The 13,398-nt window shown below is 42.3% G+C and overlaps 1 protein-coding gene across 1 annotated transcript; it reads left to right on the top strand.

Moving 5' to 3' along the window:
• Positions 1 to 498: 498 nt before the first annotated feature.
• Positions 499 to 11,623, top strand: LOC311224297 (histone H2A.V). Its single transcript, XM_084309224.1, has 5 exons — positions 499 to 626; positions 2,005 to 2,082; positions 3,067 to 3,180; positions 8,777 to 8,906; positions 11,054 to 11,623. The coding sequence occupies exons 1-5, from the start codon at positions 624 to 626 to the stop codon at positions 11,113 to 11,115; spliced, it is 387 nt and encodes a 128-aa protein (XP_084165350.1). The 5' UTR covers positions 499 to 623; the 3' UTR covers positions 11,116 to 11,623.
• The last annotated feature ends 1,775 nt before the right edge of the window (positions 11,624 to 13,398 follow it).

Below are 13,398 nucleotides of genomic sequence, written 5' to 3' on the forward strand. Positions count from 1 at the left end.
ATCTATGGTATATCATGAATTTAACCCATGGCAATCAAAGTGTTAACAGAACTTGGTTATAGTCATAACATATCGATATGAGGAACGCAACACTGCCTACGCCCTGCTCTAAAGATAAACTCTAAGCATAACCGACTTCGAAAGAGGGCCTAAGCATAACCAGTTCGAAACAAGGCGGACATTAATAAAATGTTCAATCAATCAATCCAATAACACACGCTCACTTAAAACAGCGCACCTCCGAGCTGCTTCTATAGAAAGTAGGTTCGTGGCTGCCACAGGCTTGCCCAGTGAGAGGATTATCCGGCGCTGCAGCTGGACCGTACTGCTCTTCAAACTGGATCACTGACGTCACGGTCCCGCCTTCTCGCTGGTCTCGTGCGCAAAGGGGCATGCATGATCTCGAGGTGGGGGATGGGCGAAAATCCCGTAAGGCGATTGGTGATTGGTTAGAACGGATATTCGAAGTAACAACGCGGATTCTAATTGGTTAATTTTTTTTTACACTCGCGAGGGGTCTCACGCAAAGATTTGCGAAAGGGTTTATTGTTTCTTTCGTCCGGGAGCCGAGATTATTATTTGCGATCTCCTTCATTTCTACAATCAAATAACAAAACGTTAAAATGGTATGGACTTGTGGTTTGAAACCAATTGTGTCGGTTTGGTTATTAATAATAAGCATTCCCCCCGGTAGTTGTTGTTCAATTAGGATTGTGTTTCGTTTGAACTGAACTGTGCACATTTTATTTAATCAAAACGAGTTGTGCTAAAATGCTCGCTAACTAGCTCGCTAGCTAACACGTTATAGCTCGTCGAGTTTAATAGTTTCCCGGTCAAGTAAAGCAACGTTTCAATCAACGTTATTAGCATCGTGTGGTACCGTTTAACGTTGAGTTTCTCCGCTAACTTTGAAAAAATATAACGTTCTATCTTCACAATAAAACAATGTCTGCCTGGTGCTAGCTTCGCGTTGTGCCGCTGGACGGCGGATTAGCAACACGGTAGCATCTGGCTGCTAGTCCTGCTCAACGTCCACTCCCGTTAGGGACGCGTTTTACAACGCGATCCGATGCACGGGTACTGTGGTGCAAACAGTCGGGACATTTACCATCTCAAAATTATTTAATCGTTAACTTTTTAACGGAATCTGGCTTGTTGTTGCAACGGAGGGCGAATCACTGCTGCCGTCTGTCTGGCGCGTTTCTTGACGTTTGAGCCTCATCATCATCGTCATGTGTTCGTGGTGAACTGGTCGTCAGGGCTGGTTTCATGTTAAACTCTGTTGGCTTGTTGTGCCAGTAGATCCTACTCTTGGTGTGTTTATTAGCTCCCACAACAAGTGATGCTATTTCTGATTGGCGGGAAAGCGTATATGTATAGATGTAGCAGTACTGTCTATCTGCATGTCATGTTATGATGAATTGAAAATGGGGCACCCTGATGTAAACAAGACGAAAGTCTTTCTCTGGTCTGACTGCATCCCCTTAACAATTGTGTGTATTGAGCTGTACTGTAGTACCCATTCTGCAATATGTTCATAAAGTTTTCAATCAATCAATCAATCAAAGCGTTATCGCCCAGCCAGACTTTGATACCTATTTGTAGTTTAACGTTAAAGCTATCGTCTTATTCTTTGTGGATCTTGGTGGATGAGTGACACGTTTATTATTGTGGGGGGGGGGACTTAGTGTTGCTTTGAGAGGATGAATAACTTTTTGCAGTCACTTCGATATCTGGTACTGGGGTGTCTGGTTCAAGTTCTGTCATGATTTAGCCCTCAAGTTCCTTGAAAAATAGACATGTTGACTAAAACACGGTAGATTGATAGTTTTGCCGTCTAAAAGCAGGATACATTGTGTTCTATTAGCTACACAGTCATCTGTTTTGGGTCACACAAATATTTATTGTGAAAACCTGTCTCTTTGGGGGGAGGGGTGCAGACTTTGAAAACCACTTGTCTGCAGATTCCCTCCTGTAATCGTCTTGTGTTTGGTTTCCATGCAGGCTGGTGGTAAGGCTGGAAAAGACAGTGGCAAGGCCAAGGCCAAAGCAGTGTCGCGCTCCCAGAGGGCAGGGCTGCAGGTAAAATCGAGCACCACCTTCTCGAGTATGGATATTATGTCCCCATTACTTCTCGTTCTTAAATGTACTTCCAGCCTACGACCCTTTCTAGACTTGAGGAGCTTCTATTCCCAGGCCATCAGGATGCTCAACGATAATAACACTATGTAACAAACCATCAAATACACTCACAGCACACACATCCACACGTATACACACTCACTTTAAATAAACAACTCACTGTAGCACCCACTTTAGACACTTTAACACACTTTATATTGATTGGTAAAGAGATTTGCACTACAACTCATACCTCATTGCACCTTACCCTAAGTTGTACCTCATCCCATTTCTGCATTGTACTGTGTATTGTAACTCTGTTACTTTTTTTCCTACTCTGCATTGTATATTGGAACACTTGTTTATACTTGTTTACGTACTTTTGACTTTCTATTTTATACACTTATCTATTTTTATCTAGCACACTCAGGAGCAAAACAGAAAAAGCATTTAATATAAAAGTATTCTGTATTTTTGTATGACAACTAGGGATGGGTACCGTTCACATTTGAACCGTTGTGAATCGATACCGGTACCTTTTTTCGGTACTTTAGTCTCTAAAAATGTAATCTTTCTCAGTCGTGAAAAAAAAAAATCCAAACTTCAAATAACTACACTTTCGACTGTTTTCGGCTTGCCATTGCCCCGACTGCTTTGTTGTTGAATCAAGTCAAATCCTAGGTAAACGTATATTGTGCGCGTGAACGTTCACGTGAAAAGAAAAAAGGTTTAAAAAAAAATATATATATATATATATGTATTATTTTTTTCGGTATCTCACATGAATCTATACTCGGTAGTACCGACGTTTCGATAAGTACCTTTTTTTTAAAGTACCGAATTCGGTACCCATCCTTAATGACGACCGATAAAGAAACTTGAACTTGAGTATGTGCCCCCTTGTTTCCCTCTCGCCCTCTTAACGACCCTCTCGTCTCCCGCCAGTTCCCCGTGGGGCGTATCCACCGGCACCTGAAGACCCGCACGACCAGCCACGGGCGCGTCGGAGCCACCGCGGCCGTGTACAGCGCGGCCATCCTCGAGTACCTCACTGCGGAAGTAAGAGACAGTCGAGTCATTTATTTATATGTAGCCCATTTAACCCTTTCACTGCCACACGACGGAAGGTTAACCCTTTACTATCACACAACCGACGGTCGCGTGGCAGTGAAAGGGTTAACCAGCTGTCGTGTGGCTGTGAAAGGGTTAACCTTCTGTAGTGTGATAGCAAAGGGTTAACCGGCTGTCATGTGGCAGTGAAAGGGTTAATCTTCTGTGAATTGTCGCAGTGGACGGGGTTAACCGTTTTGGTAGTGCAGCAGTGAAAGGGTTAAAGCTCGGAGAGCCGACCAAAGTGCTGTACAGTGACTACAGAATTAAAACTATAGACCTAGTCGCACAGGAGGACAATACAACATGACAAAAGACAGGATGGACCGTCAATGCACAAGACACTAGGAGTATACAACAGACGATCCAGTATGACATAGGACAGTAGACAAGTTATGACACAAAGACACTACAGCCGACAATATGGTAAGACATAGGAGACTAGTCGATATGTTATGGCAGTAGGACTATGCAACAGACAGTACAGTAAGACATGAGACACAGGGGATGACAATAAAGTAACTGGACACTGTACAGAACACAGAACAGCAACACAAGGTGGGTTTTGAGGTGGGATTTAAAAGCATCCACAGAGGGAGCAGATCTTATGTCTGGGGGAAGACCATTCCATAGCCTGGGGGCCACTGCTGCAAACAAGTGGCCACCTCGAGTCTTAGACTTGGTGCGAGGGACAGCCAGGAGGGCCATGTTGGATGATCTAAGGCAGTGTTTCGCAACTGGTGGGTCGCAGGGCCATCTTGAGTGTGAAAAAAAAAAAGTAAATTATTATTATTATTGTTATTTTTTGCACTACCTATCTTTGTGAAAGTGGCTTCTCAGCTCTGGTCCAGCTGAAGACAAATCAGAGGAACAGATTGGACATTGAGCATGACCTCAGAGCTGCTTTGTCTACCATCACCCCAGACTTTGAGACTCTTGTCAGGAGCAAACATCCCCAGCTATCCCATTAGTTCCCTGGGATGTTAAGCTAAGAAGTCTGCTAAGAAGGATATATTATTTATTATTATTATTATTTTATTTCATTGGGTTTTTAGCCCTAGTTGCACTTTTGTTGCAACCCCAGTTATCCCATTAGTTCCCCCAAACATAGGTCTATTATGTTAAGCTAAGAAATCTGCTAAGCATAATTATTTATTATTATTTGATTTCATTGGGTTTTTACCAATAGTTGCACTTTTGTTACACTTTTTTGTGTTTATTTCATGTTTTGAAAGATTGCGTATTATTGCAATATTTTTTTACATAAATCATAGTGGTTCAAAATTTTGGGTCGTGACTTAATGACTAAGGAAAATGTTGGGTCCCGAGGCTAGACCAGTTGAGAACCACTGATCTAAGGGACCTGGGGGCTGAGTAGGTTCTGTTCGAATCACCGTCAGTGCTGGGGAAAATGTCAAATGCGTAGCGGTGCACCCAAATTAATGTGGACCTCAAATCTCAAGGATCTTTTGAAAATAGAAATGATTCCACATATGTTTAAAAAATCGGGCTGAAATAATTAAAATGTTGCTGGATTGAATCTAGGGCTGGTTAGTATATCACAATTTTTTTATGTGTTGTAATAATGCTAAAACAAACAGTGATAACATACATTTCACACAAATATAACAAATGCTATACCTGGGTGTTGTGCACGTGCGTCATGCCGCTGACATTCAGAGTGAATATCAATTGGTAATTATGAAATACAATGACACTTGACTTCAAAACAAACTTTAGATATGGTGTAATGCTGAATACTCACCATGATCGGTGTGGTGGAGCCATGGGTGGAACCTGGGCCCTCATTTATCAACAATGCTTAGAAAGTGTTCTATTTTCGTTCTTAAGCATAGAATTTAGAATGTCTCTACGCACAGAAAAATCGGGATTTATCACACGTGCGTACACAGGTCCTACGCACACCTGCAAGTACTCCGAGTCCGTGTTGATAAATGCCACTTGTTCTACGCTCCGCGCTCGTGCACGATTTTAAGTATTTGCATATAGAACCGCCCGTAATTAACCATATACGGTAATGAAACACCTCCATGAAATGTGGAAAAGTGGACTAAACTGAGCGAGCGCGTGGGAGAAATACGCGACAGGCTGACGGACGTGTACATGCTACACGGTGATGTCGGATATGATATCTATTAACTTCCTAAAGACCATTGCTGCCTGGGCAGCGCAAACTAATAAAGACTGTTAACCACTGTTTGCCGTTGGTGTCATTAATAATAACCATGCTGGAATATGAATGCCCTTTTTCGTTTTGTTCTTTTAAAGTTCGATTACCCAGGGATTAAAGTTCTCCATCAATTTGATTCCAAATCGCGACGGATTTTCCGTCAATTTTCTACCTGCATGGTTTAATATGATTTGTGCTCTGCTCTTCTACTCTGCTCTCCTCCACTCCTCCTCTGCTCTTCTACTCTGCTCTCCTCCACTCCTCCTCTGCTCTTCTACTCTGCTCTCCTCCACTCTGCTCTCCTCCACTCCTCTCCTCCACTCTGCTCTCCTCTACTCTGCTCTCCTCTACTCTGCTCGCCTCCTCTGCTCTCCTCTCTGCTCTTCTACTCTGCTCTCCTCCACTCCTCTCCTCCACTCTGCTCTCCTCCACTCCTCCACGCTGCTCTCCTTACGAACGTTCGTTCGTTCCGCTGACATTCGGACTTTAATTAATAGGTTCGAACGTTCGGTGAAAAAAAAATAAAGGATGCGCACGGGGTTGAGGTGATGTGAAGCGGCGCGTCGCGCTCGGCTCAACCAGTATGGTCTGCCGGGCTGCAGCGGGATACTATTTCTCAACCAGAGCTCTATTTTGATTGACAGGCGATTCTGCCAATTACGTCACACCGCTTGCACCCGCCTCTGCTGTTACCACCAATCGGCAAGCGTTTATTCGGTTTTTACTTCAGGCAATGCCGCCATTGATCTGCTTGTGAGAAGCCTCAACAGACATACCGTAGCTACCGGGAAGCCGTAGTTAGCTCCCCGCCGAGGAAGTAATCGGTAACAAGGTTTCCGTAGGTGAACCTGCAGAAGGATCATTAATGAATACCAGCCTTTTTCGGCCACGGAGCGCGAGCTTCATGGCAGGAGGTGGTTGCGTTGGAAACAACAGCAGGCGCACGCCTCGGCTCCTCAACAGACCCGTCCACCGTCTACCTCGGAACGGTGGTAGGGCGGACGGGCGGCAGGCGTGTTGGGAGCCCGTCCGCCCTACCACCGTTCCGAGGTAGACGGTGGACGGGTCTGTTGAGGAGCCGAGGCGTGCGCCTCTCCTCCCGGCTCCCCTCTCCCCTCCCCGTCGACCAAGAGTGAATACCTGTTATTGAACGTGTAACACTAACTATATAACGTTAATGCCACAAAACTAATGCCTTTGTTTATCTAGCCCCTTACGTGACTGCAAGGGCTATTGTTTATCATAAGTAGTAACTTTGATGCAGTAGCTTGTTTATTTTCTTCTGAGTGCTTTGTTTAATTACATGTTTACATGAACAGCCACCACTGTAAACAACATGTTTTTCACCAATAGACTATGCAATGCCGCCCTCCGTAGGATCTATAATAATACAATACACATTTAAAAAAACGAACGTTCGTTCGATAAACCCTTGCGAACGTTCGAACCCTAAAAACAGGGTTCGGGGACAGCCTTAGCTCTACTCTGCTCTCCTCTACTCTGCTCTCCTCCTCTCTGCTCTTCTACTCTGCTCTCCTCCTCTCCACTCTGCTCTCCACTCTGCTCGCCTCCTCTGCTCTCCTCTTCTCTCCTCTCCTCCACTCTCCTCTCCACTCTGCTCTCCTCCTCTCTGCTCTCTACTCTGCTCTCCTCCACTCTGCTCTTCTACTCTGCTCTCCTCCTCTCCTCTGCTCTCCTCCACTCTGCTCTTCTCCTCTGCTCTCCTCCTCTACTCTACTCTGCTCTCCTCCACTCTGCTCTTCTACTCTGCTCTCCTCCTCTGCTCTCCTCCTCTCTGCTCTTCTCCTCTGCTCTCCTCCACTCTGCTCTTCTACTCTGCTCTCCTCCTCTGCTCTCCTCCTCTCTGCTCTTCTACTCTGCTCTTCTCCTCTGCTCTCCTCCACTCTGCTCTCCTCCACTCCTCTCCACTCTGCTCTCCTCCTCTGCTCCACTCTGCTCTCCTCCTCTCTGCTCTTCTCCTCTGCTCTCCTCTTCTCTACTCTCCTCCACTTTGCTCGCCTCCTCTGCTCTCCTCTACTCCTCTTCTCTGCTCTCCTCTCCTCTGCTCTCCTCCACTTTGCTCGCCTCCTCTGCTCTCCTCCTCTGCTCTCCTCTGCTCTCCTCTCCACTCTGCTCGCCTCCTCTGCTCTCCTCTACTCTGCTCTCCTCCACTCTGCTCTCCTCGCCTCCACTCTCCTCTTCTCCTCCTCCACTCTCCTCTCCCCCTCCACTCTGCTCTCCTCCTCCACTCTGCTCTCCTCCACAAATGAGTAACGTTAGATAATTCTCTCGCATCACATATTTCATCATGCAACCATTAAGAACATTAGAAGAATATTGTAGTAGCCACCGCTGACGTTACGTATTTTAGAACTAGAAGGCAGTTCTTACTACTTGCCCTTCAAAACGTTGGGGCATAGCTAAGACCCTTGAGCCCTTCCATAGCTAAAGTAATGTTACCTGACTATCTTCCTCCATGTCGGGCATCTTTCTCTTCTTGGAGAATATTTTAACACATTTAAACATGTTGGCTACTGTTAAAACCTTTCATTTGTCCATGTATAAACATGTTGGCTACAGTTAAAACCTTTCCTTTGTCCATGTATAAATATGTTGGCTACAGTTAAAACCTTTCCTTTGTCCATGTTGGCTACAGTTAAAACCTTTCCTTTGTCCATGTATAAACATGTTGGCTACAGTTAAAATTGTTCCTCTGTCTCCGTGTATAAACATGTTGGCTACAGTTAAAACCGTTCCTCTGTCTCCGTGTATAAACATGTTGGCTACAGTTAAAACCGTTCCTCTGTCTCCGTGTATAAACATGTTGGCTACAGTTAAAACATTTCCTCTCCATGTATAAACATGTTAGCTACAGATAAAAACCTAAATGAAACCACAAGTGTGATACCCATGGCAAGGTTGTCATTTCATCCATTCATTGACAATCTATGACCATGTCGTAACAACATTCTGGAGGTTCGCCGCAGAAAAGAAAAGCGTTGAACGGCACCTTTTCCTGTCAAATGTGTAATTTCTGTGTTGTGATGTGTACCAAACATGTTGAGCTGCCTACTATTGTGACATGTACCAAACATGTTGAGCTGCCTACTGTTGTGATGTGTACCAAACATGTTGAGCTCCTTACTGTTGTGACATGTACCAAACATGTTGAGCTGCCTACTGTTGTGACATGTACCAAACATGTTGAGCTGACTAGTGTAAATGACCCTAACGCCTTTTGCACAGTGTTTTATGTCGATCTGCAACCCCCCCCCCCCCCCCAGATAAATTGCTACAACAACACTAATCGCTATGCTAGCGCACATCTGATGTTGCCGTCTGCTTTGTTCCCAGGTACTAGAGTTGGCGGGCAATGCCTCCAAAGATCTGAAAGTGAAGCGTATCACTCCACGCCATTTGCAGTTGGCCATCCGTGGTGATGAGGAGTTGGACTCCCTCATCAAGGCCACCATCGCTGGAGGAGGTGAGTTCACAGAGGCCACGTATACCTGTTATGGACGCAGTGGACTTGTGAGGTTATACTTACATGTGACAGACGGGACATATAGGGTAATAAATATGAAATCCAACTACATAAATCGGTAAACTTGATAGATGTCTGATGGATATTCATTTGTGCTTTCTGTGTGGAGTTGGCATGTTCATCCCTCACACATCATTATAAAAGACATGCATGCTAGCTCTTGCCATTGATCAAGTCACTGGCATTAGAACTGGAGTTGGGACGCCCACTGCAAGCCTGGGTTAAATTCAGAGGACAGATTATTATTATTATTATTATTATTATTATTGTAATTATTATTATTATTATTATTATTATTATTATTATTATTATTATTATTATTATTATTATTATTATTATTATTATTATTATTATTATTATTATTATTATTATTATATGTGAAAATGCACTTTTTAAATGAAGAGATTGTAATTCTAACTATCCTTTCAGATGTACAATCTCGCATTGTGAAACAACTTTGAGAATTGCACGTTCTAATGCTGTAACAATGGCCAATGAAGTCTATGGCCATCTAGAATTCCACAATAGAATTCCATATTCTCTTCCAAAAACGTACACCTGAAAGGGTTAATTGGTTGGTTTGGTCTTATTAGTCGATTTCCATGCTGAATGAGTTGTTTCCCGTTTCAACATTATTGCGTGTGGAAAACAAATAATAGGTGCGTCTATGAGATAATCTAACCGATTTTGTCGAATCCTGTTACCGCATTGGTCCAAATATAAGACGACTCCTATTTTCCAAGACAAACTTTTGGAAAAAAATATTTTATTTGAAAATATATTGATAATAAGACATTATTTCATTCCATGTAGGCTGTTATTTTAAAATGTGTTATATATATATATTAGGGGTATAACGGTACGTGTATTTGTCCTGCGAATTTACGGTACGGCCGTCACGGTGCGGTACGTAGAGCCATACGAAGGATACGCCTCGGAGCCTTCCCTCGCGCGGCACAGAGGAGCCTTCCCACAGCGCAAACACCAGTCGCACATGCAGGCACTCGCGAGGTCCGTGCGAGAACAGCGCGCGTGGCCGGGCACACCGAGGCACATTTACATTGGAACAGCTGCAGGGTCATCATTACAATTTTACAGTTTTCTTTAGTTTTCTTGTTCGCCCAATAATGTTAACCAAATGAAACCAATGGAAAGAAACGCACCAACAAACACACCAACATTCTCCCCCGCCGGACTCGAGTAGGGTAAATCTGCAGTGCCGCAGCCCCATACATTGCCGGACTCACAGGCACAGCTGATCAAATAAAAAAAAATGAAACATACTTTTCCTATAGAAGATTATTCTATTTAATAATAATAATTATAATTATCATAAATATAATATATAAATAAAAAAAATATATTTATTGTATTATTACAATACATTTTTTCTGTTGTACCGAACCGTGACCCCAATACCGAGGTACGTACCGAACCGTGGCTTCTGTGTACCGTTACACCCCTAATATCTATAATATATATATATATATATAGTGTTTTGGTGAAATCATCACCAAACGCATTGAATAAAACAATAAGCTGTTTTTAACATCTTTAGGTTAACATCTTTTCTCTGGCATAATTTCTAAGGTGGTCTTTTTGGGCTCGACATCTTCTAACGTTGCACTCTTAACATCACATTTCTTGGCTGCTCGACAGTTGTTTGATAACTGCTTTGTTGATGGGCATCGTAACTCCTCTGTCGTTTGACCTGCCCATCTCTCCAGCTGCCTGTCACTGTGTTTTGTGTTTTCTTTTTGCAAGTGCGCGCGCGTGTGTGTGTGTGTGTGTGTGTGTGTGTGTGTGTGTGTGTGTGTGTGTGTGTGTGTGTGTGTGTGTGTGTGTGTGTGTGTGTGTGTGTAAAAAGGATCTGTTGTGGATGTATAATGACATTTAAAAGTCTAGACATTAAAAATAAAAAAAACCTGTCTTATATTCAGCACCATACCATACGATACTATTAGTCGGCTAAGAATTTCTTTAGTCGAGGACGGCCCTAAAATAAAGGCATACGTTTATAAACGCGCCTCATCCACCTTCCCCCTTGAGCGCGCTCTCGTCTGACCGCTGTGTGTTGCTGTTCGCAGGTGTCATCCCACACATCCACAAGTCTCTGATCGGCAAGAAGGGCCAACAGAAGACCGCATAGACGCCACGCTGACCCGGGATGTGGTGGCTTGGGCTCCGTTCGGACCAGGACTACACATTTGTTCTTTTTTATTAATATTATAGCTAACGAAGAATTATTTGTTTAGCCTTTTGTGTTGTTATATTTCCCATAACTAGATTTTTTTTTTTTTTTTTTTTTTTTTTTTGGAAGAAAAATTAAAAAACCCTGTAAAGGAAGGGAGGAAAAAAAGTCCTTTGTATGTTATTGTAGAATGTCTGACCGGGGAGGTTTGATCATTTTGATCGTTTTGTCAAAGTTGTGACAGTGGATTTGTTTGATTGGCCTGGGATACTGTAATGTTTTATACCGAAAAATGGAATTGTTAAAACCATTTTTTATAAAACCAAACTTGTTTTTTGTGGTTATTTCCTTGCGCTGTTGTTGTTGTTGTTTTAATGACTTTTAATGAAGACTTCTTTTAATTGAGCATCTGTAAACAGAAACAAGTCTTAATAAACAGGACTTATATGGTGTAATTTTTAAATGACCATGTTTCAAATTGTCTCCTTCAGTGAATTTAGCATGGTTTTCTTTTTAAACGTGTTTTTATTTTTGGTATGGAAATATAACATGTGGTTTCACTAGCCTATACTATAATCTTTGCCTAGATGTATTTTGTATGTGTATTTGATTTTAGTAGCACAGTTTATGTGCTGTGCTGTAATACCACAAGAGGCTCCCCGGTGCTGCTTTCCACGTCCTACTGTGGAGCAAATGTCTTGCCATCTGTGCTATCCATCAATTACTAATCACTGCTGAATGCTATTGGATTTCTCAGATTGGGAGAAGGCAAAGCACACATTTAATGGTGACTAAACTAGTTAAAACATCTCTGAACCACCTTGATATTTGATAATCATGTAATTTTGTGAAATGCCAGCAGAGGGCGCCCATGATCTACATTAACCACAGGTCGCCCTCATTCCTTTTTTTGATCCATAAGTGTTGGACATAAAAAAATTCTCCCCCTTGCTAAGTAGTGTTTTCCAACACCGGTAATGCCACAAACATGGGCTGTTTGTTTTGCCATATACCTGGGAAGTGTGTATAGGTGGGTGAGAGATGTCTGAAGACCAATTACCTGATAGCCTATACCTTTGTAAAACCAAACAACCCAAATGTCAAATCATAAACAAATGACTGGTCTATTAATTTTAAAGCACCCATGATCTAGTCTAGACTACACAGCACTTCAGAAGCCTAGCCAAATAAAATAATGATGCAGCCTAATAATCGCAAGTGAGAATTGCCCTAATTGATGTCCTTAAATCAATGAAAATAGCAGTAGCCATCCTAGAGACATGTCAGATTATTATAATGGCAAACAGTTGATTTCTCCTCACAAGAAACACTGCACTGTGGGCCACTATTGATTTACCATGTGAGCAAACCATCCACACCATCTTTACTTGGAAACTGAAAAAAATTATTGATTCTCAATCAGTCCACTGAACACAGTGATTCTAATCTGCTCTGCAAGCAACCCTGCACTTTGACCTCTGATGAAATATAGGTGTACTGCGTGTCATTAGGAGGGATATGCAAAAAGACACATTTCAATTGCCTTGTGTACATTGACAATACATGTACTATACTCTCATGCTAATATCTGATGTGACAGTGTAATGATGGATCATCCTCCAGCCTGCTGGCAGGGTGACTGACTGAGAATCCTGTTACTGTACTAAAAGGCTTCACACAGGGAGGGGGCAGAAGGAAAAGCCATCGGATGTAGGTCATACAGGCTTAAAGGCCCAATCAGTTATCCAAACGTAAACAAGCGGGTATACCCTCCACCAAAAATAACAAATAAGGATGGTTTTCTTTCTCTAGTCCATTTAGTTGATTGATTTAGTTCTTGATACAGTCTAGACAAAAGATGGATATGAGTTTTTATTCTATTTTGAGCATATAGGGTTTTACGTTGGTAACATTTGTAAACGCTAGAGTAAATCATCTATATTCTGTTTTATAAGCGGTTAAACATAGTGTAAAACATCTATATTCTGATTTATAACGGGTTAAACACTAGAGTAAAACATCTATATTCTGATTTATAACGGGTTAAACACTAGAGTAAAACATATCTATATTCTGATTTATAACATTTGTAAACGCTAGAGTAAAACATCTATATTCTGTTTTATAACAGGTTAAATATGAGTAAAACATCTATTCTGTTTTATAACGGGTTAAATATGAGTAAAACATCTATTCTGTTTTATAACGGGTTAAATACGAGTAAAACATCTATATTCTGAT

The sequence above is a fragment of the Notolepis coatsorum genome (genome assembly GCF_963971535.1).
Source record: "Notolepis coatsorum genome assembly, chromosome: 2".
Classification (NCBI taxonomy): Eukaryota; Metazoa; Chordata; class Actinopteri; order Aulopiformes; family Paralepididae; genus Notolepis; species Notolepis coatsorum.

What these genes read in the sequence shown, in the direction of transcription:
- LOC311224297 (XM_084309224.1), top strand. An exon ending in TCGAGTACCTCACTGCGGAA is followed by an intron (nt 3,181 to 8,776) that starts GTAAGAGACAGT and finishes CTTTGTTCCCAG; the next exon opens with GTACTAGAGTTGGCGGGCAA. An exon ending in GGCCACCATCGCTGGAGGAG is followed by an intron (nt 8,907 to 11,053) that starts GTGAGTTCACAG and finishes TGCTGTTCGCAG; the next exon opens with GTGTCATCCCACACATCCAC.